At 41.2% G+C, this 21,927-nt stretch overlaps 4 protein-coding genes across 11 annotated transcripts; 3 read left to right on the top strand and 1 right to left on the bottom strand.

Moving 5' to 3' along the window:
• Positions 1-434: 434 nt before the first annotated feature.
• Positions 435-2,404, top strand: LOC105288046 (alpha-1,3/1,6-mannosyltransferase ALG2). The gene is made up of 2 exons (XM_011354012.3): positions 435-904; positions 1,034-2,404. The coding sequence occupies exons 1-2, from the start codon at positions 662-664 to the stop codon at positions 2,009-2,011; spliced, it is 1,221 nt and encodes a 406-aa protein (XP_011352314.1). The 5' UTR covers positions 435-661; the 3' UTR covers positions 2,012-2,404.
• LOC105288047 (splicing factor 45) lies at positions 2,147-5,083 on the bottom strand. 3 transcript variants are annotated; one of them, XR_003406831.1, is made up of 6 exons: positions 4,612-5,083; positions 4,132-4,443; positions 3,440-3,865; positions 2,991-3,346; positions 2,757-2,868; positions 2,147-2,650 (listed from the first exon to the last, which is right to left on the bottom strand). XR_003406831.1 is itself a non-coding variant. In XM_026971346.1 (4 exons), the coding sequence occupies exons 1-4, from the start codon at positions 4,726-4,728 to the stop codon at positions 3,059-3,061; spliced, it is 1,143 nt and encodes a 380-aa protein (XP_026827147.1). In that variant the 5' UTR covers positions 4,729-5,083; the 3' UTR covers positions 2,893-3,058. The 3 variants fall into 3 exon arrangements, 1 of the variants encoding a protein (XP_026827147.1); XR_003406830.1 differs by having other exon boundaries at positions 2,148-2,868; positions 4,612-4,824; positions 4,891-5,083; XM_026971346.1 differs by lacking the exons at positions 2,147-2,650; positions 2,757-2,868 and having other exon boundaries at positions 2,893-3,346.
• A 427-nt stretch (positions 5,084-5,510) lies between these two features.
• Positions 5,511-13,256, top strand: LOC105288045. Of its 4 annotated transcripts, none has more exons than XM_011354010.3 (14): positions 5,511-5,712; positions 6,289-6,486; positions 6,581-6,943; positions 7,349-7,583; positions 7,685-7,830; positions 7,934-8,211; positions 8,292-8,480; positions 10,342-10,538; positions 10,612-10,686; positions 10,756-11,026; positions 11,108-11,242; positions 11,318-11,604; positions 11,683-11,775; positions 11,987-13,256. In XM_011354010.3, the coding sequence occupies exons 2-14, from the start codon at positions 6,293-6,295 to the stop codon at positions 12,098-12,100; spliced, it is 2,577 nt and encodes an 858-aa protein (XP_011352312.1). In that variant the 5' UTR covers positions 5,511-5,712; positions 6,289-6,292; the 3' UTR covers positions 12,101-13,256. The 4 variants fall into 4 exon arrangements, with proteins under 4 accessions (XP_011352312.1, XP_011352311.1, XP_011352313.1 ...); XM_011354009.3 differs by having other exon boundaries at positions 6,286-6,486; XM_026971344.1 differs by lacking the exon at positions 5,511-5,712 and adding an exon at positions 5,727-6,007.
• Positions 13,257-13,689: 433 nt separating this feature from the next.
• On the top strand, positions 13,690-21,736 carry LOC105288044 (transportin-1). 3 transcript variants are annotated; one of them, XM_026971339.1, is made up of 15 exons: positions 13,690-13,926; positions 14,838-14,913; positions 15,034-15,213; positions 15,500-15,848; positions 15,941-16,142; positions 16,240-16,648; positions 16,754-17,065; positions 17,151-17,388; positions 17,563-17,852; positions 17,944-18,042; positions 18,122-18,217; positions 19,529-19,604; positions 21,053-21,227; positions 21,316-21,442; positions 21,574-21,736. In XM_026971339.1, the coding sequence occupies exons 1-14, from the start codon at positions 13,822-13,824 to the stop codon at positions 21,421-21,423; spliced, it is 2,715 nt and encodes a 904-aa protein (XP_026827140.1). In that variant the 5' UTR covers positions 13,690-13,821; the 3' UTR covers positions 21,424-21,442; positions 21,574-21,736. The 3 variants fall into 3 exon arrangements, with proteins under 3 accessions (XP_026827140.1, XP_011352310.2, XP_026827141.1); XM_011354008.3 differs by having other exon boundaries at positions 13,691-13,926; positions 21,571-21,736; XM_026971340.1 differs by lacking the exons at positions 19,529-19,604; positions 21,316-21,442; positions 21,574-21,736 and having other exon boundaries at positions 13,708-13,926; positions 21,053-21,199.
• The last annotated feature ends 191 nt before the right edge of the window (positions 21,737-21,927 follow it).

Here is a 21,927-nt window from a genome sequence, read left to right as displayed (position 1 = left end):
ACGTGCTGTCTATACTCGCGCCATATGTGTAATACTTTATACTAATATCAAAGAGGAACCTGAGAGCGGCCAGGCCGCCGTTTACGTCCATATTTTTGCATTGAGAAATACAACACCGAATGTGAACATTATGAAACTACCTTTCTCTCTCGTTAAATGGAATGTAAGTTCACATTTGGTGTTGTATTTCTCAAATTTCTCAATGCAAAAATATGGGCGTAAACGGCGGCCTGGCCGCTCTCAGGTTCCTCTCTGCTTCCACTTACGAGACTGGCCATATATGAGTATTACAATAAGCGCATAAAAAGATGCATAAGGAATTTGATTGGTCTATAAGCATGTGCATAAGGAAATGGACCAATCAAATTCCTTATGCATCTCTTTATGCGCTTATGCAAAAGTCTGTGCTCCTGCCTTTAGTATAAGCTCTATTAAAGTCACTAGATGTATAAAGTAGCGCCTGGTAGCGTAATTTTAACCGATGTTTGTGAAACTGGGCCTTAGGCCCGTTTCTACCAATGTCGTTTAACTTTAACCGTAGTTTAACTCTCAATGACCGGTAAGATGCGATACAGTTATCTGTGTCACGGTAATCTCGCAGTCTCCGATAAACGCGTGGCGGCAGCGCCCGTTTAACGGATCATCCGCGAGCACACACGCGATGACGCGCGTCACGTTTTTGCATCCCGACCTCGGCATCGGCGGCGCGGAGAGACTCGTCGTCGACGCGGCCCTCGCCCTGAGGAAGAACGGCCACGACGTGAACTTCGTCACGACCCACCATGACCCGGAGCACTGCTTCTCGGAGACCAAGGATGGCACGATCCCCGTCACCGTCGTGGGTAACTGGCTGCCCAGGCACATCCTGGGCAGGTTCTACGCGCTCTGCGCCTACATACGCATGGTAATAAACTACTTTCTATCAAAATAAATAGAAGAAGGAAGCATGATTGCTTGACTGAAAATTTCAGTGAAGCAAAATTGTATTTTTTTTTTGTGAGAACAAACTCTTGCAGGGCAATTATTTTTCTAGTTGTACGCGGCTAGTTACATAATACTCTGCGACCAGCGGCCGGAAGTAGTCTTCTGTGACCTGGTGTCCATCTGCGTTCCCCTTCTTCGACTGCGCATTCCATATGTGGTGTTTTACTGTCATCATCCAGATCAACTGCTCTCACAGCCAGGTGGCTACAGCAAGCAGCTGTATCGCATGCCACTGGATTATCTGGAGGAAGTGACAACCGGCATGGCACATAAGGTATTTGTAAATAGTATCTATACAGGCAGCGTATTCAAGAGTACCTTCAAGCGGCTACAAATCAAGCCTGAGGTTCTGTATCCCTCCATCCACACCGACTTCTTTGACAAGACGAGAATAGTGTCCATTGAGAGAGTACTCGACAGGAAATTACCAGACGACAGCATTGTACTGTTGTCCATTAACAGATACGAGCGCAAGAAAAATTTGTCTCTCGCAATAGAGGCCCTCGCAGAGTTGGAGAAACTCTTACCGATGGAAGTGTACAGGAGGGTGTACTTAATCATGGCTGGTGGGTACGACAAGAGGGTCGAGGAGAACGTGGAGTATCATTTGGAGCTAATAGGCCTTGCGGATGAGTTACACGTGACGGACAAAGTCATGTTCTTACGTTCACCCTCTGACATAGACAAAGTCTCCATCCTCCATCACTGTAAAATTGTGATATACACACCGCCGAACGAGCACTTTGGGATAGTACCGTTGGAGGCAATGTACGTGGGCAAGCCGGTGATCGCTCATAATTCTGGCGGTCCGATGGAATCGATAGTCTCCAGGGAAACTGGTTTCCTGGTCGATCTGTCTGGCGAGGCGTTTGCGTCGAAAATCGCTTTTCTGATCACGAATCCGGATCGCATCGAGGACTTTGGTAGATCCGGCAAAGACAGATTTCTGAGAACATTCAGTTTTGCCGCGTTCAGCGCGCAGTTGAACAAAGCGATAGATGATTTAATTAATAAGAAGATAAATTAGTACGATGGGTGTCGTTTGGGGTATGTAATGTTCTTCACTCTCTTGTGCGATACCAAACGTATCCTGGAAAATGGTTCTTAGATAAATATAATATTCCAATATGAGAGATATATATAAATGAAAGTATCATCTTTCCGAGAGCATATTTATAATGTATATTAATCAAATGTATGGTTAGAAGTTACATTTTCTACTGAATATTTATAACGTGTTCGTCTTATTTAATTATTCCTACGTGGAAATAAGATTGTTACACTGTATGTAAATTTTTATATAAATAATTATATAAATTATATTAAATATATGTATATATATAAGATGTTCTGAAGTTATATTATAATTAAAGTTATTACATTCTATAAAGAATGTAATAAGAAAGAGTATAAACTCAAATCAATTGTAGTTTTTCGTAATTTATTTTTCCTTAAGACATTGATCGCCACGTTACCCAAATCTGGGTGACAACGATGTTTCTTCAGGGGCCCCGTCACCCACAATTGGGTGACGCTTTAAAACTGCGGAGCAGAGTGGCAAGCGAAAATAATACCATTCCAGATAATTATCTATAATATCAGTGACATTCTACAAATCGAATCAAATATCACTGTCGAGAATCAAAATAAGCCGCAGCGTCTCAATCTACCGAGAAACACATCCGATTTATGGGCGATCAACGTGTTAAACTGGTAATAAATAAGGATAAAAGGTTCTCATTCTCACATGCGTGGAAATTGTTTTTACTCACAATATTTTTATCAATAATTTGCAATGTTTGTACCATTTTTCTGTCACAGGAAATAGAATGCGCGTTTGCCTCCTCAACAGATTGTTGAAACATGGAGAAATTGTAAATGATACTGTAAAAAATAAATATTAGATATCGTAATTGAAAAATTTATTTTTACAATTTTCCACATATAGGTAATTTACTAAGCATATGCACAATGTATATATTATGGAAATATGAAATGAAACATACAGTATTGAAGAATGACGTGAAGAAACGAGCACTCGAATTAGCGTTTAGAATTCTTATTACACGTAAAACTAGTCCATCAGTTGTAAGTTGTCGAGCTTTTCACTGGAGTAAAATCCTGCTCTGACCTGTCTACCACCGAAAAAACGTCCATTTAAATCGACCACAGCCTTGATCGCGCTTTCTATCCTTTTAAATTCCACGAAAATTCGCACTGCTTCCTCCGGTGCGGCTTCGATCACTTCGTGGATAATTACGCGCGCGACGTCACCGTACTTTGTGTTACATTCGTCCTTCACCTCTGGTTCGAGATCATCGTCCACTTCTCCAGGACCAACCATGTTGCGCAAGAGCACAACCTGGAACGAAAAATGCATAGTTTAAATATGACATAAAAGTAATAATTTCATCAATTGTAATAGAAAATAATTTTGTTGTACAATTATACGAACCTTGCTCGGACACTTCATTATTTCGGTGATGCTAGGCTCTTCTGGAGGTAGCTGAAACTGCTGTTGCAATTGCATCTGTGGCGGAGAAGCAGTAAGAGGTGCTGGTGGAGGCATCAGCTGTTCTCTCTCACCGACTATTCTACCACCACGTTTACTCGTCTTCTCCACCTGCAACGCGACCGACATACCCTGTTCCTTTTTACCAAGACCTTGTCCTTCCTTGAACCCGTACTTTGCCATTATCTTCGCCGCAACAGACGATGTCCCGTAGCCTAAATTAGGTGACTGACGTGGCGGTGGCAATTCCGAAGATTCTTGCAAGGATGGTGGTGGTGCTATGGCAGCACCTCCAATTATTGCTCTCGAGGATGGTGTCCTCTCTTCGTCCCTTTCAGGAGGTATCATTGTACTATTGCTACTAGCAGCCTAAATTTAAATATTTTGGTATCAAGTATAATTTCGTTTGGCATTAAATTACTGCAATTGCAGTGCAAAATTACATTTAAAAAAGTTTAATCAAAGTTTTTATTAGTAGTTTCTCTGTTTCTATAAAATGGGACCAAATAACAGAATGAATCGGCAATCAATTATCTTTTTGATTCATAAACTTGCAGATAAAGCTCGATACTTGACAATATCACTAATTTGTTTAATGCATTAAATGTTACCTAAACAAGTACATTCCATATTACCTGAGTATCCTCAAAGCGAGTATTATCCCTCCTGCGTTTGCGCATTTCCGTTTCCTGATCATGCTCTCTGTCTCTCATATCGCGTAGTTCTTTTACAACTTTCTCATACTCGTTAGGCCACATGGGATCATACTCATTTACCACGTTCCAATCGAACTCACTACCCACTCCTAGAGTATTCACACTGCTACCAGACAATGGATTGCTATGAATACTCTCTTCCTCTCTGTCCACATCACGATTGTTCTTCGATTTCAGGTCTATCACTGGTGCTAAAACTGCAGTTGCCTTCCTGTACTGCTCACGTTTTGGCTGCAATTCATAGGTAGGAAACATGAGTGAGGATTTACCGAATCATTGCGAATTCGACGTCTTGTAGATTTGGAAACTATTCATTAAGACTTGTTTATTACAATTTTTTATATTTTTTATATTTATATTTCACTGAAGATGCATTGTTCATACGACCTTCAAATTTACCTGTGTCGTTGCAGCTTTTTTCAGTTGCAGTTGCGATTGTAGCAATTTGATGCCTGAAGACCATCCTGCGACCTTCTCCGAGGTCCGATGCTTGTCAAAATCGTCGTATAAGGACATGACGATTTTCTAATTTAACAAATCCATTCGTTGTATTTCCAGTCTGGATTTTCTTCATAAAAACTCCGATGTAACAGACTGGATGAACGCGAAGACCTGATATACGAAAAATCAAGTAGAAGTTATTGTTTTCGGATGAAATCAACCACGCGCTTTCCTAACCTCTTATTTTTTTCCAGAGGTTGGACTTGTGTTTTCCGACATGTTGATATGATAAACTGAGCCATTGGTAAATCTCATGGAGCAGGTATCTACTTTATCTACATTCTATAAGAACGTAAACTCGATACTTGTAATCGCGCAAGAGTTCTTGCGTTTCTCTGCTATATTCAGAGCGTACTTTAGAAAATCCATTCTGGAACGACAAAATGCGAGACTTCTCATTTCTCAGACATTTTACGAATCTGTCTTCCTTCTTCACTTGGTATTCCTATATTACATTCTATGCAATTTACAGTTGCACTTTACATGCAAATTATACAATCCATCTCATTAATTTTTTCAGAGCGACAAAAAAGATATTTCCAAGTGGTTAGGGTTTTTAAATCTAGTTGCACCGGTGCACGGAGCCTCGCATGTATTTAACGCGCTGAAATTTATCACGATTAATCTCGACCTACTTAACTGTTCTTAGCAAGGAGCGGTAGCAAAGGTCACACGAAAACGCAAATTTCTTTTCTCTCTCCCCCACGGTGCTGAGCTAGGGGGTCGCCGTTACGGGGAGGATTACGAGCGTATGAATCATCGCGTAAAATGCGCGCGCACGTACTCGCGTCCTCTGCGCGTTGATGGGCAGTTGGACTTGGAGTGGAATGTACTGCAACCGTAACAACGTGAAGTCGTCGTCGGTTGATGGTAGTGCGCGGCGCGTGGCGGGGGAAGTTAGGGTTTTTAATTGAGACGCGTCTGAACACGGCGCAATTGGGTGCATATTGCGCAACACAGAGCTTCGCGCGTCCCGTTAGCCTCGCGCGCGTGGAAACGGTGAGTTTTTCTCTATAAATAGCAGTGCGCTCGCTGGTGGACGCGCGCATATTACCTCTCCGAGACGTCGTGACGTCGATGCGGCGGGCTACGGCGGGTCGACGATGCTCGGTCGATCTTCACGTGAGCGATAACCGCGTCGGAGAGTAGCAGCGTGATCAGCAAGATCACTGCGGTCGGAGTGCGCGCACGCCGTAGACGCGGTCTCCACGTCGCCGAAAACGGTCGACGAGCCACGGCCGCGTGTTATCTTCGCGCGTGGAAACCAGCCCGAACGAGAGAGAGAGAGAGAGAGATAAGTGTTCCCGGAGAGGTCGTGTAAATGCGCGCATGAGGGAGGACTGAAAATAGGAGTCCAACGGGAAGGATCGCGGAGTTGTCCTTCAGGGAGGGGACTATTTTTAGCCGTAGTTGGGAATGTGTTCGCCGACAGTCCTCGTACCTCTTTTCTCCAAAAGCGACCGATAACCCTCGGCGGCCAGTAACTCCTTGCGAGAGCGCAACTAGACTTTAGGGTCACCACGAGGCACTCCACTCGAATTTCCTGACGTTTTGTAATATCCTGTTGTCCAGCAGGAGGATGGAGAACGAGCAGCATCACTATGAGCTGCGCAGCAGGAGCAGGTCCCGCTCGCATACCCCCATGATCCTCAGTCCTCCGTTACCGGAGCCGGAGGTAGCGGAGCATCACTATGATCTCAGAAGCAGGAGCCGGGAGAGGTCTCACACACCTGGAGAAGTAACGAGTAGCCGGAGATCTGGCTCTAGATCGTTGTAAGTAGCTGTGGCTTCAAAGTACTTATATTGATGGTATTTTGAATGCTGTCTTCCTAAAATGCCTATGCTTTCATTCACTGAATCGCCGCAGAACTGGAAGTAGCAATAAAATGCATGAGAAGAATATGGAAACGATAGACGAAAGTAAGGAGGGCTCGGTGACAGAGAGTTTAACAGATACTCAGAGTACAAAATCCGAGAGTTCTACCACAATGACCACAAAACGGCCAGAACGACGCTCGGAGCGTCAGAGAGCCAAGAGGCAAATATTTGTCAACGGTCAGAGTGAAAGCAAAGAAGACGTGACTAACCAGAAAGCCGAGCGAAAGCGCAAAAGTGTTACACCACACAGAATACTTAGCAATGATTACTCTTCATCTGAAGAGGGAGAAAGGAAGGATACTTCAGGCAGATCAGTTTATGAAATTTACAAGCAGGCTGGTGAATGGTGGAAGTATGTATAAACAATTTCGAATTTTATCCTGCCCTATTGTTTATATTTTCATTGTTCTCGTAAGATAATTTGAAGCTTGCATACCTCGGAATGTTAATTAACATTGTCGACGTAGCGATATTCTATGTTGCGTTATTATTCCACGTGTGTGTATCTTGCCTGTGACTTTGGCCAACTGACGTGTCGCTCGGAAATTTTACTTTTCTGTATACAAACATCGCTATACTTAGCATCACAGTCACATGACACAGATTGAGGTCAACAGTATAATACGAATTTAAAGATTAGCATAACACACTGATAAATTGATGTTAGCAAGATTAAAATTGTTTAAATAATTATTTAGAACTGTTAAGAAAGAGACATATTATTTGTGGCGACGCCAATATCATCTGAATGTTTCAGTGTTTTCCCAAAGACAGATTATACGTATTCAAAGGCATCACGATGTCGTTATGAGATCGCGCCAGGCATTTTGGCAATGCCAAACATGTCACGGCGGTCAATACGCGCGAATGGTAACGACAACAATACAATACCTCAAAACATTCAGCCAAGTTCGAGTCAGATGTCACGAGGAGCAACGGAAAGTGGAATAAGTGATATAGATACTACAGATACAAGCTCGTTATTTCGGACAGTAAGTATTTTTCTCTCTTAAATCATTGTTCTCATGCATTTCTCTTGACATTGACCTCGCAAATCCGCAACATAAAATAATTCCTTTCTCGAATCTTACAGCCTGTGGATAATTATAATACACAACGTGCACAAATGTATTCTACAGCAAAAACGATGGTATACAAAAGAATGCACGTAGAACAGCACACCAGTCAGACGAAAATGGTCTATTCGGACGATGAATATCCTGTAGATGAGTGGTTAAGGTACTACTTTATACTTATACTTAACATTTGGTTTTTTTGCTGAAACAGTGAAAACTTTAATAGAGAAATGGAATTAATAAATTAGATTAATGTCGTACCCCAGCAGGTATCCGTACTCGGGTGGTCCTGTAACATATGCTGAGAGATATGGGTTGTCCCAACACGAATCTGACAATGAGTTGAATGAGACATTTGAAACGTTACAACTCAAGACTAACCAAAGGTGGAGAATCGTGCAGTGGTTTACGTATTTTGTACATTTCATCGTTTTCCTCGTTGTTGCTCCATTTAAGAAAATTGTGGAGTTCTTCAAGTTGAGAAAACAAACGACGGAAAGAAGAATGGAATATCACGATACAACAGTTCAATTATCTGACAATGGTACAATTCAGTATTAAATGGTAGTTTACACGTAGAGATTTGACTGCTGATTAATGATATCTTCTCATTGATTGATTTAGCAACCAAACGCAGAACAATGTTGCAATTTTTGGATCATTGGTCGAACAGCCTGTACTTTCTCTACGTTAGAGTGCTGATACTTGACGACTGTTTGCTGAGTCGACTTACCCGCGTTAGGGAGCGTCTGCCAGAGAGAAAACATTCGAGGATTCTTTTGATCACGGTGTTACCGCTTCTTCTTGTGCTTGGTAAGTTTCATGTCTGCATTATTCAATGAATTAACATAGAATCAGAAAATAAAATACTTTCATTCTCGCTGAGATCCATATGACACCTAAACCAATCATCCAACAGTCAGTCCAATGTCTTTCACGGGACCGCAGCGCCAGAAAGACGCATAAACCTATCCTGGCCTTCGTCTTCTTTTTGTTTCAGGGGCTTACGTCGCGCAGGAGCATTTCGTTGCCTGTGTGGACTCTTTGCGCAATGTCCAACATGGTGTCACTGAGACGACTTATCACATCTTTAACAATATTACCGACCTAACATCTTTTCAATATGAGTTACTCATGAAATACTTTACAGAGCTTAAAAATTACTCCATGCATCTGTTACCCAGTGTGAACGTGTCTTTACCTGAAATGCCTCCCATTGGGTGGAACATAAAGTGGTGATTAACTGGAGAAATGGTTTAGGATACCACTAATCGTAATATATATTTTAATTCAGTTCAAATGGATAGAGGAGGTATCTTTATATTCTTTCACGAAATAATGATCGCAAGGAATACGTGATCTAAATAATGATGTACACTTTTGCTGCACGTGAAATTTCTACTAAATTTATGGAAAAATATAAAATAATAAAATATGTGTCTACTATAGATAGACACAGGAAATTTCTACTAGATTGATAGGAAACGATTTATAAATATATACATGTGTACATTATTTTTACAGAAATGTACAACATATCTCTCCATTTATCCATTGAATTAATTTTTGTGCGTGAATTTTGTGACTAACCATCCTCTAATTGTTAGTTTGCTCCATGACAAAGTCAGTACATATAAGAGTTTTAATTTTTATATACACGTATTTTTATACGTAAAGAGTGTTCCAGATTGCAAAGAAATACATGTGTACTGATTGTCATTAGCTTGTTCACTTTTGGTTTTACTAATAGATTAATATATTGTGTGGAGAGAAATATATTTTTATTTCCATATTTTACATACATGTTTATGTACTTGTGTTATATTGTATCTCATAACTGGTCATCTCTAGTTCAGTCACATTAATCAGTCATTTTCTTGTTACATATTTTATAGGTACATTCTATTAGATATTTTATGTTCTAATATTTATATATAAATATATGTTTCTTATTCATATATATATAAACAGAAAATATAATATATAAACAGGTACAGCCGTTGAATAATTGAGTAATATAAAATTTACCATTTTTTCCAGTTAACCACCACATATATGCCATTTTATTCTTTTTTCTTCATATAATATACTAAAGATGTACTACAAATAATGTTTTCATGTAATAACCATCGTCGTAGGTGATATGTCCGTATTGTATAAAAGCACGTTCATACTTAATAAAATATTTTTCATGTGTACGATGTTAGTAGTTCTTTAAACACAGTCCATCAGTGTGATATAGCGTCGTAGTGTCACGATTTTATAATCTGACTTCTGACTTCGAAAAAGCGAAAAATGAAATTTTACAATGGGAGAAGGATAGAGGGAGGATTACTCTACTGGGTGTTAAAAATGTCGGAGTGAGTTGAGCTTGAGAAACGTGTGGAATCGTGATTGCAATTGATACCATCGAAACGGTGAGTTCCTTCGTTCTATCCTTCTCTCAGTTACCATATTGCATAATAGTTCCACTTCATCAAACAATTACGCCATGCGCAATTGGTGTGCAATGCCATCGAAATCTAGAATGTCGTTGTAAATTGGACAATTCGACAATCCGTGCGGCACCAATTTCGTGTTGGAACACTGTGGTTCAATAGAGTAACCGGAGAAGGAGTTAACGGTCCTCGAATTATCAAACGTGTATTGATGAAAATTTCGGGATTCGTTTCAGGCGGCTGGTACGCAGCACGACACCTGTTTCCTGACGTTAAAACTGCGTTACACGACATGAACCAAGGATTACCTTACATATATTGGAACAACAATGAGATTGAAAATGTCGAACAAAAAGTGACTGAACAAGCTTGGTACAAAGATGATTTACTCCGCAGGATAGAAGCGCTCGAGAAAGAACGGACATATCGAATGGTACAAAAATCTACAATTTTTCTGCGATTAGCCCATATGATATTTTATGATAATCAATTAACCATGCTTCTAGGAATATCTTATGAATATTACTCAGCTTTTGGAAGAACGTAAGCAAAACGACATCGAATTCAAGAATGAATACAATGTAAGTAAGATTATAGATTTAATTATTTAAGAATTAATAGTAATCATGAGAGTTTTACGATATTTTCAGGATAAACTTGCTAACGTGGAGAATAAATTGGATGATAATGAACTAAAGAATACAGTATTCACTGAGCTCAAGATTATCAAACACGAATTCGAGAAGTTACACGAACTCTATTCCGAATTAAAATCTTGCTGCAAGTCTAACGCGGAAGCTTTCACGGAACAGACAATAGAAAAGCATGTGGAAAAAATTTTATCAAGTTATTTCCCTGGAATTTCGAAATCAGATCTAATGAAGATCAATCAGAAATTGCTTGCACTTCAGAACAAAGAAGGTTCGAAGCATAAGAATATTTGAAATTCTCTACTCTCACCGTGCATCTCTCAAGTGACAACAGAGATTTATATTTTTGCAGATCAGGGAGTCTTCAATAATGATGTTGGCAACATAGAAGCGCTGGATGAACGTATGCGCAAGATAGTGAAAGACATTCTGCGGGTATACGATGCAGACAAAACGAATCAAGTAGATTACGCTTTGGAATCAGCAGGTATCACGTCACACTGACCGACTAATGATCATTGATAAATAATGACTGAAATAAACGAAATTATTCTGTCCACAGGCGGGCAGATTATTAACACGCGGTGCACTCAGAGATATGACATAAAATCGAAAGCGTTCAGTCTGTTTGGATTCACGTTGTATTATGAAAGCAATAATCCGCGGACTGTAATACAGAGGAATCCAATACAACCTGGCGCTTGCTGGGCCTTCCAAGATTTCCCTGGCTACCTTGTAATACAATTACGATGCTTTATTTATGTAACCGGTTTCACTCTGGAGCACGTCCCTAGATCGATCCTGCCAAACGAGAACATGTCGAGTGCGCCCAAGAAGTTCAACGTCTGGGTATGTAAAATGCTTCGTTTCATGATACACTATCTTTGTTTCAATAGGTCTTTTTCATACTCGTGTTCTTCCTCGCAGGGACTAAGAAACGAGACTGATCCGGAGCCACTAATACTTGGCGAGTACGAATTCGTAATTTCTGATGACAGCTTACAGTATTTTCCAGTCCAGGTAATTTTTTTGATCTACTGAAAAAGAGAGAGAGAGAGAGCTTTTAGTATCAGAGTATTCTAATAATTCATGTCCTTTCTCTCAAATACGTAATTCAACGTATTTGCTTAAGTTTTTAATAATTTCGCAGGCTTCAATATTTTTATAAATTCATCAATTTATTTATTATTGATTATTTATCATGTTGTAACGAATGGTATTTCTCATGTAGAACACAGAGATCAATAGACCGTTTGAGTACGTGGAATTGAGGATACACAGCAATCATGGGCAGCTGGACTACACGTGTTTATACAGATTCCGCGTTCATGGAAGACCGGCTTAGGGATTAATCGAATATCAAAGGTTCCTCTTTACAAGATGTTCACGTGGTCATTCAAGCAATAATGAATGCGCCACACTTCTCTGAAATGTGCCTTCAACTGCAACTGCTGTTAATAGAAAGCCCAATCGGTGAATTGATATAATATATAATTTAAAATATTTTATCCCTACAGCAATATTTACTGGACGCGTGATGGGGAAAGCCACCAATCGGCATGATTTATTGTAGCACCGTGATTATATATTGTGAATAGATCGATTATTTAATGTTTTGCTAATAGATTTTCTATGATTGAGGAACAAGAATAGTTTTGTAAAGTTCATCGAAAAGATTAATTTTTTTAAAGATTAATCTTTAAAACTTAGAACTTTACAAAACTATTCTTGTTCCTTAATTATAGAACTATTAGCAAAACATTAAATAATCGATCTATTCACATTCACAATATAATTACGATGCTACAATAAATCACGCCGATTGGTGGCTTCCCCCGTCACGCGTCCAGTAAATATTGCCGTAGGGATAAAATATTTTAAATTATATATTATATTATCAATGATAACGTAACATTGATTCGGCAGCGTTACGTGTAAGACTGACACTCCAAAAGTTACCCCAAAGCTGAGTGTGAATCATAATATTTGTAATAACGCTACAGTACAAATTGTAAAAACAAACATAACGATTAACTAGTTGAATAATTATGGTTAAGTAACAAAAAATTGATTAATTTCTAGGTTTAAGCAAGTCAATGTTCTCCGCTAGGAGGAGGAACGCTTTTCTAAAGATTTGATAATACACATTAGGCACTAGCATGCCATTCAATACCACATGTGTATATAAAGTTTTTAATACGTTTGCAGCGTCCGTTCTCTTCCGTTCTAGTTTGTCTAGTTTTAACGAAATTTTATCAATATTTGCGGGTGTTTTAGGTCGCGATGCGTGTATTCTCGACGCCTAATTTCGAAGCGAACGCACATGCTTTTGCTTTGCGGTACTTATCGTAACAGTGACACTGGTCGAGTTGCCTTAACGTTCTCGACCTTCGTCACGTCGAAATGCACTCGTGCAGTCGTGTCTGCGTTTTTATCATCACCGTACGTGTTAATAGATTTTTACATTTGCAAATAAAAAAGCAACCGCGTTTTATTCACAATATGCGTCTACCCATTTATTTTATTCGCCTTGTAATTTTATAATTTTTTATATCGCATTTGTCATTATTTTAAATTGAAAATGAAACTCAAATCTCGAGCAGCGTGAGGCTCGTATTTTCCAACGTCGAAATTCCACTTTTAAATTTCCCGCGCGTACGTTATCGAATTGCGCACCGCTGCGATTGTCGTTCCCACTTCCCAGTACCGTTCGTGCAACGCACAAACCTTCGAACGTATAATTGCTGCCGGCATCCAATTTCATCGATTGATTGGCACACCGTTTTCGTTTCACCGTTTTCAAATTCGTCGAAACGAGGCGAGAAAAGCCCAGCTTCACAACTGCGATGAGCATTGCACCGAAGAATACGCGAGTACGGATAAAGGAAGATATCGAGTGCAGAAAAGGAGCCATCACGTCCGCTGCCCAATCACGGCCCTGGACAGCGGTTAGCTCGAGGGTGGGGTAAGCTGGCTAGAGGAAGGGAGAGTCGTGGGGAGCTTCCGTTTATCTGCGAGGTCAGAGAAGGCAGACTGTGCGTTTTGGTGGTGCTGTTGGAAAACACGATGAAAATGGCGTGGCAACCGCAGGAAGAAGGACTCAGGCAAATCTTGACGCTGCTGAAGGAGTCGCAGAGCCCGGATACGGCGACTCAGCAGGCTGTACAAAAAGTATCCTTGAAGCATCGTTATCAAGTGCTCGTGCTCGTGCTTCCGTCGCCGTGTCGTTGTCGCTCTCGCACATACGTGGCCCTCGCGAACGAGCGAGAGGGACGCTCTCGCCGCCGCCACCGCCGTCGTTCTCGTCCTCGTCGTCGTCGTCGTCGTCATTCGTTTTTCCGGCGCGTCATGTTTGCGACGTGAAACCGAACGGGATGAATCCGCGCCGATTCCCGGCGCTGGATATTAATTACGCGCGAGTTCGAGCCTCCGCGCGCGCTCGGCCGAGCTGCTGGCGCGACGGCGGATTCGCGATCGTGCGTGCGTGCGTGCGTGCGCTCGCTCGCTCGCTCGGTTTGGCTCGGCTCGCTCACGCATCCTGTCACACGTTCCTGCCGCCCTCGTCGATCGAATTGTCGCCGTCGAGGCTCGGAGATTTCCGGCCGCGCGGCGTGCCGAGTACGACCTGGAAATATGCTACTAACGACATGCACACTCGCCGGCCACTTGCGAGTGCCCGCGCGGAGATCGTGCCGATCCCGGCTCACTCGCTAGCGCGCGCGGCTTGTTTTCCCAGCGCGAGCCCCTCTGATCGATAACCCTCGCGGGAGTCCTCTCTCTCGCCGGGCCCCGAGTGGCCGCGCGGACGCGCGCGTAAATAAAGCGCTTGGATCACGATAATCGTATCGAGTTACCTCATAATCCGAACTGTTATCGTGCTTTGCATCGGCAACGGTAATGTTTTATCTGAAAAATTTTATCCACTTGTTTAATGTTCACAATTAAATATTTAATTAAATTCAATTAAATGTTTACGCGCGCGATTTGTCGGGTAATTTTCTTGATGAGCAGGCGCGGCCGCACGATGTTCCATGCAGCTTTCTGTTGTAGTAATTTTCCTTAACTATCCATGTGTGGTGTAGAAATTGGAAGAGTTGAACAAATTCCCGGATTTTAACAACTATCTGATTTTCGTGCTGACCAAATTGACGTCCGAAGGTAAGTCCTGCATTTTCTGTTTCCAGTCACAGGTATGCTTGTTTCACGGTTCTTCCTTGAAACCTTCCTTTGTGATCTTTTGTATCTATTGTGTGGACTAATGATATTGTCTCTGTTAAGATGAGCCTACTAGGTCTCTGAGTGGGTTGATACTCAAAAACAACGTGAAGACCCATTTTCACAAGTTTCTGCCGGACGTCATAAATTTCATAAAGCAAGAATGTCTGTCGGCGGTCGGGGACCCGTCACCATTGATTCGCGCGACCGTTGGTATCCTGATCACCACCGTCGCGTCGAAAGGTACGTTGTAAATGTATTCAACTAAATAGTGTATATTTCTTTTATTCTATATTTTATATATCATCGGCCTAGAATTAGAAAACCTAATTTCAATTTTTGACAAAATTTAGATATTTATTTCGGCCAACTTATCTTAAGATTTTGCGTCGTTTAGAAAAGTTTATGTAAAATTGTAATTTTGTGAGTTAGAAGCTTTTCTAATTAGGTCGATGATATCTATATTTTATATTATTTTATTTTTATGGTTTCCATGGTTTTTTGACGTGTAAAATATTTTCGCGAACAGGTGAATTGACAACTTGGCCAGAATTGTTACCGGCGCTATGCCAGATGTTGGATTCGCAAGATTATAATGTCTGCGAGGGCGCATTTGGTGCTCTGCAGAAGATATGCGAGGATTCAGCGGAGATATTAGATTCAGATGCTCTGAATCGCCCATTGAACGTTCTGATCCCGAAATTCCTGCATTTCTTTAGACATACGAGTCCCAAAATCAGGTCCCATGCAATAGCATGTGTCAATCAGTTTATTATCCAGCGCACGCAAGCGCTTATGATACACATAGACAGCTTCTTGGAGAATCTCTTCCACTTGGCTTCAGACGATGACTCTGAAGTCAGAAAGAACGTGTGCAGGTAGCTGATAAGTGCACGATTAACGCATTTCTTTGCTATTTACTTAATGCAGGATGTAGATTTTATTTTTACTCTTCCACGTGACTGCGCAGGGCGTTAGTGATGCTACTCGAGGTACGGATGGACAGACTTATACCACATATGCACAATATAATAGAGTATATGCTGATGAGAACTCAGGATGTTGACGAAGGAGTGGCACTGGAAGCTTGCGAGTTCTGGCTGTCGCTAGCGGAACAACCGATCTGTAAAGAAGCACTCGCGCCACATCTGACGCGATTAGTACCGATCTTGGTGAGTTTCCTTGAGATTTTATCTGAAATTTCAGCTCAGTGACGTAACAATTCATCACCTTTCCCTGATTTCTAATCTTCTTTTCTTCGTTTTGCAGGTTAGAGGTATGAAATATTCAGAGATTGATATAATCCTTCTGAAAGGAGACGTCGAGGAGGACGAAATGATACCGGACAGGGAAGAGGATATCCGACCGCGCTTTCACAAATCCAAGACACATCACTCGCATCACGCAAACGGCATGAACAAGCATACCGACGAGAACGGTGGTATAAATGGTGGATGCGACGATGAAGACAATGATGCTGAGGACGGATGCGACGACGATTCGACTCTAAGCGACTGGAACTTGAGAAAGTGTTCGGCCGCCGCACTGGATATGCTAGCCAATGTTTTTAGAGAAGATCTCTTGATAGTATTGTTGCCGATCTTGAAGGAAACTCTGTTCCATCAGTCCTGGGAGATCAAGGAGTCTGGCATTTTAGCATTGGGAGCTATCGCTGAAGGTATGCATTTGTTTAAAACGTTTATGATAAATGGCAAGTTAGCAGCATCTAGTCTCAAATTGGTCGAGCAAAACTTGACTCGTGTGCACGACTGATTGGTCACAGGTTGCATGAGCGGCATGATACCGCATCTATCGGAGCTGATTCCTTATCTGATCAGCTGCCTGAGCGACAAAAAAGCTCTTGTGCGCGCCATAACTTGTTGGACGCTGAGTCGTTATGCGCATTGGGTCTGCGCGCAACCACACGAGACGCATCTGAAACCGCTGATGACGGAACTGCTCAAGAGAGTTCTCGATAGCAATAAGCGCGTCCAAGAAGCGGCGTGTTCAGCCTTCGCGACCTTGGAGGAAGAGGCGTGCACCGAACTGGTTCCATATCTCGGATTTATCCTCGAGACACTCGTCTTCGCTTTTGGTAAGTACGATGACGCGACGCGATTATCGGGTTTGGCTCGATTCGACACGATACGTGATTGATTGGTGCGCTTATCCATCCGCAGGCAAATATCAACATAAGAATCTTTTGATATTGTACGACGCAATCGGCACGCTTGCCGATTCCGTTGGGCATCATTTGAACCGACCGGATTATATCAATCTCTTGATGCCGCCTCTTATTAACAAGTGGAACGTGCTGAAAGATGAAGATAAAGATCTGTTCCCGCTGTTGGAGTGTCTCTCCTCCGTGGCTACCGCTCTTCGTTCAGGTTTCTTACCTTATTGCGAACCTGTTTACAGGTATATACATGTTATGTTCAAGTTACTAAGTTTATATCGCCGGGGTAAATTAATAATAAAGACTTTCCTTTCCAAGTTTTCTCTTATGTTATAATCTTTAAACGGAACAAGTCTGGTTTTCACTCAAATAATAATTGTTATAATTTTGTTCAATATATTTTGTTTTCTTTGCAGACGATGTGTGTCCCTTGTAGAGCAAACACTGAATCAGCACATAGCGAGTACGCAAAGCCCAGATCAATTTGAGGCGCCCGATAAAGATTTCATGATAGTGGCGTTGGATCTTCTCAGCGGATTGGCGGAAGGGCTGGATGGTCACATGGAGCGCCTAGTTGTGAACAGTAACGTTATGCAACTGCTGTACCAGTGTATGCAAGACACTTCGCCCGAAGTGAGACAAAGCAGTTTCGCTTTATTGGGAGACCTAACGAAAGCTTGCTTCCAACACGTGCTCCCCTGTATACGTGAGTACACTTACAGTCGACTTACAGTGTAGAGTCGAGTAAGAATCGATCTGACGTATGTATTGTTTACGAGCTGTCTTTCTTCACGCAGCGGAGTTTATGCCTATACTTGGTCAAAACTTACATCCGCAGTTCATATCGGTCTGTAATAACGCGACATGGGCGATCGGCGAAATTTCGATAAAACTTGGTAAGCACTTTGGCAAAAGAAAATAACAATTAGAAAACAAAGCGCACCCTGTCGTTCACGTTTGATTTGTCTTTTGCAGGGCATGAGACAAGCGCGTATATTCCATTAATTTTGACACAGCTTATCGAAATAATTAATCGACCGGACGCACCGAAAACACTGTTAGAAAACACGGGTGAGTAGCCAGTCCAATTTCTAACGGTATCCAGTTCTCTCTTAGAACGATATCGTACATGAACATATACCGAGCATACTTTGAAACTAATAGAAGGCAATGTGTAGTGAGACTCGATCCGACAACAGAATCTGTCGATTCCCATATATATATGCATACATCGCTATCTTTTCCGTGCCGAACTTAAGAATTACACTCTTGTCACGATTGTGTGCTCTTTGTGCACATTTTGGGAAACTTCTCATTTTTGCAGAGATTACGTTACATTGTCATTTGATACGCACTCGTTAAATCGTTGGCCATGTACAATGTAATTGATTATTTTATGCACAATATTTCTTTTTTGACACGGGTGAAAAGAAGTAGCTCTGATAATGATTTAATGAAAAGTCTCCCCAGTAATGTTAGAGTATCGCTCACGCTAGATTGAGCATTCAGCTGTCTAGGTGCATATATACTTGTCTCTTTCTTTTTCTTTGAGTAATTATTTGAGCAACGATTAACCACACAGTTGAGTGACTTGACGTGATTTATGTATGTGTGTGTGTATATATATATATGTATGTATATATATATATATATATATATATATACATAAATCGCGATTGCACGTTTTATATTGACAGGTTTAAATAATTAGTACTTGTATATTGAACCTTGATTTAGTGGTGTGCGACTGCCTGTAGGCTTGAACGTGTATACGTATACGGCTGTATACCGCCACGGAAAGCCATTGCAATTCAGTATATACATATACTGTACGCTTGCATATATCTCCAAGCCCCAGATATCACATTGCTCCGACTGAATTGTTTGAATTGGCCTCTCAGAGATCATAATTGCAAATTTAGTTCTGTATTCCTGTTTATTATTCTCTTATTTGTATACTAACACATATACATATATGTATATATGTCGGTATATATGTATACAAGTAGAGAGAGATCATTTGGTACGTGACATACCGGTTCTCTTGTTACAAATCACATGGGCTCGCACGCTGCTATCTAATTTCGATTATTGTTTCAGCAGCTACAATAGCACGGTATTGCCTATGTTTCATTGTCGGTATCTCATATGTTTCACCTGTGTTCTCACCGTCTTCAATTAATTGTTAATGTTACTTGATTCTTAATTGACTGAATTGATTAATTGAGAGTTAATTGGAAGTTTTATACAAGCAGAGCATATATATTCTTCTTCGCCTGAGTTGATCGTTGGTTCGCTATCAGTTTGTCTTATTGTTTGTGTTTCCGGTCACTTCACTACACTTCACTTGTCTACTTACCGAAACCGAAAATGAAACCGTAGCCATAACGATCGGTCGCCTAGGTTATGTGTGTCCCCACGACGTCGCCCCCATGTTACAGCAGTTTGTCCGACAGTGGTGTGTAAATTTCTTTATTATATTATATTCTATTAATTATATTACCTTTCTATATATTTTTATTAGCACTTTATTATTATACATTATTATATTCCCGATTCCTGAGTAAAATTGCATTCAGGGGCTGCTAAGAACTCTTGCGCAAGAATATACATACATACATTACATAATTTCGAGCTACCCCGCCGCTAATCTCACGTTCTTCGAAGCTCCTCTCACCTAGGTCGAAGCAGACGAACGAATTCCTGATTGACCCGTGCCATAACGATCAGTTGTAACGCGTAACGGGAATGCTCTCGCGGAATTTTGCCACGCATGAAACTTGCTCAATGGTTTTTCGCAGTGTTACTCGCAGTATACATCTTATATTTCAATTCGTTATATGATATAATTCTAACTTTATTTTGCCACCATGCAAGAGTGTGTTATGGGATCCTGTTTATCCGACTCAAGACCAGGATAGGTTTACATTTGTCACTCGCCGCGAATTTCGGTGCCTACGGGATCAAATGTTCAGATCAAATGTGCATTTGCCTAATACATGATAATTTTGCGTGTCGCATACATAATAGGTAGCCTTCACGTTTCTTTTTCTTTTCTTTTTTTTCTCTCTTTCATTTTTCTTTTTCAAAATTTGACTCTGCATGTTTACTGGTAATTTGGCAGTTTGATGATGATGACTTGTGTCGAACCGTCTAATTATATACGATGTGCCGTATTGTAAATGTCAAATGTAAACCCAGCCTCATAATGAGACAGTAAGTGAAATATGACGCCAGTCATATATGTACCATCCCGGTGGTAATTATATATAATCATTTATACATTATAATTATAATTATAATTATATATAAATACCCTACATACATCTCTCTCTGTCTTTCTCTCTAGGCTATACAGGCTCTTGAATTATAGTTCAGGGATCAATGCTCACTAATCTATAGTTTATTGTATATTAAACAGTACACAGTATTGCAAAATCAATGTACATTTATCAATATTGGCTCTAATTTAATTATTAACTTGAAAAATTAGACAGATATCACTTGCATATCTACTATTGTTCGTGTAAACTCTGATAACTTGTCAAATTATGAGTAAAAGAATATTGCTAATCGCGCATTAGACTGGCCTCACAGTAAGCCAATCGTTTCGTCGAATGCTACGTTACAAACAAACTATTTAATCTATTTATGTGTAACTTGTGGGAATGAAAGTAAATGGCTAGTTGCCCGATTCTTGCCAGAGCCGTATTATTACACATCTCTATGTAAATCTTACGAATCAAAGAGAAAAATACTTCGATCGTCACGGCTGGGTCTTTGTGAAAACAAAAGCACTTTCAAGTTGGCAAAATCCGTACGGTTCCGTCGATCGAAGTATTTTCCGCTTGAACAGGAGAGCCAAACGTCTTCTAATCAAACTCGTCGATGTAAATTTATTATTAGGTGCACTTCGTTGCGAAGCATAAGAGATAACGAAGAGAAGGACTCTGCCTTCAGAGGTATGTGTCAAATGATCACTGTCAATCCAGCCGGCGTCGTCCCGGACTTCATCTTCTTTTGCGACGCTGTGGCGTCATGGTCGGCACCGAAGGAGGACCTCAAAGAGATGTTTCAAAAGGTACGTAGAAACAGCAGTCTCGATCGGCAGCTCGATCGAGGGTACTCGATGAACGTGATCTCGACTGTGCGTCTCTCTCCGTTTTTAGATACTGTTTACGTTCAAGAATCAAGTTGGTGAGGATAACTGGAGGCGATTCTCCGATCAATTTCCACCACAGCTCAGCGAGCGGCTGCACAATATGTATGGCGTCTGAGCAGCTCCGCCTAAAAGCGGTAAGACAAATGACAATCGATCGGTGACACACCGCTACCTTTTCCATTCTCCACTCGTGAAATACTTAGTATACACAACAGTCTGCCGTGGTAAATCAAGTGCCTCACGCTTTTGCGTTTCTTTCCAGAAGGCCGCTTAATGAGGCAGGCCGAATGGGGTTGGGCGGGAAACAATGGGCGGATGGGACGGGACGGGTGGGTGAAACCACGGCCTCTTCTCACCAACATCGTTGTCGTTACCGTGTCATCTTGGTATTTCATCGTCGTACTTTCGAAGAGAACAATGATACGCGCCGGGCCTTTGACTCTGCAGTGACAGCAGAGCGAAGGCTGAAAATCCGGTGTGACACAGCGGAAAACGTAAAGGTAGATCAAGTGAAGGGGAGAGAACAGAGTTGCAGCGCGAAAACAGAACGACAAGAGATAAGTATTGGCCGCAAAAGTAAAAAAAGCTTGGGTGGGCGGGGATGGGAGGGACTTATTTC

This window comes from Ooceraea biroi, chromosome 7, assembly GCF_003672135.1.
Source record: "Ooceraea biroi isolate clonal line C1 chromosome 7, Obir_v5.4, whole genome shotgun sequence".
Taxonomy (NCBI): Eukaryota; Metazoa; Arthropoda; class Insecta; order Hymenoptera; family Formicidae; genus Ooceraea; species Ooceraea biroi.
The sequence above is the reverse complement of the archived record's forward strand: the minus strand, read 5'-3'. Positions and strand labels throughout refer to the sequence as shown.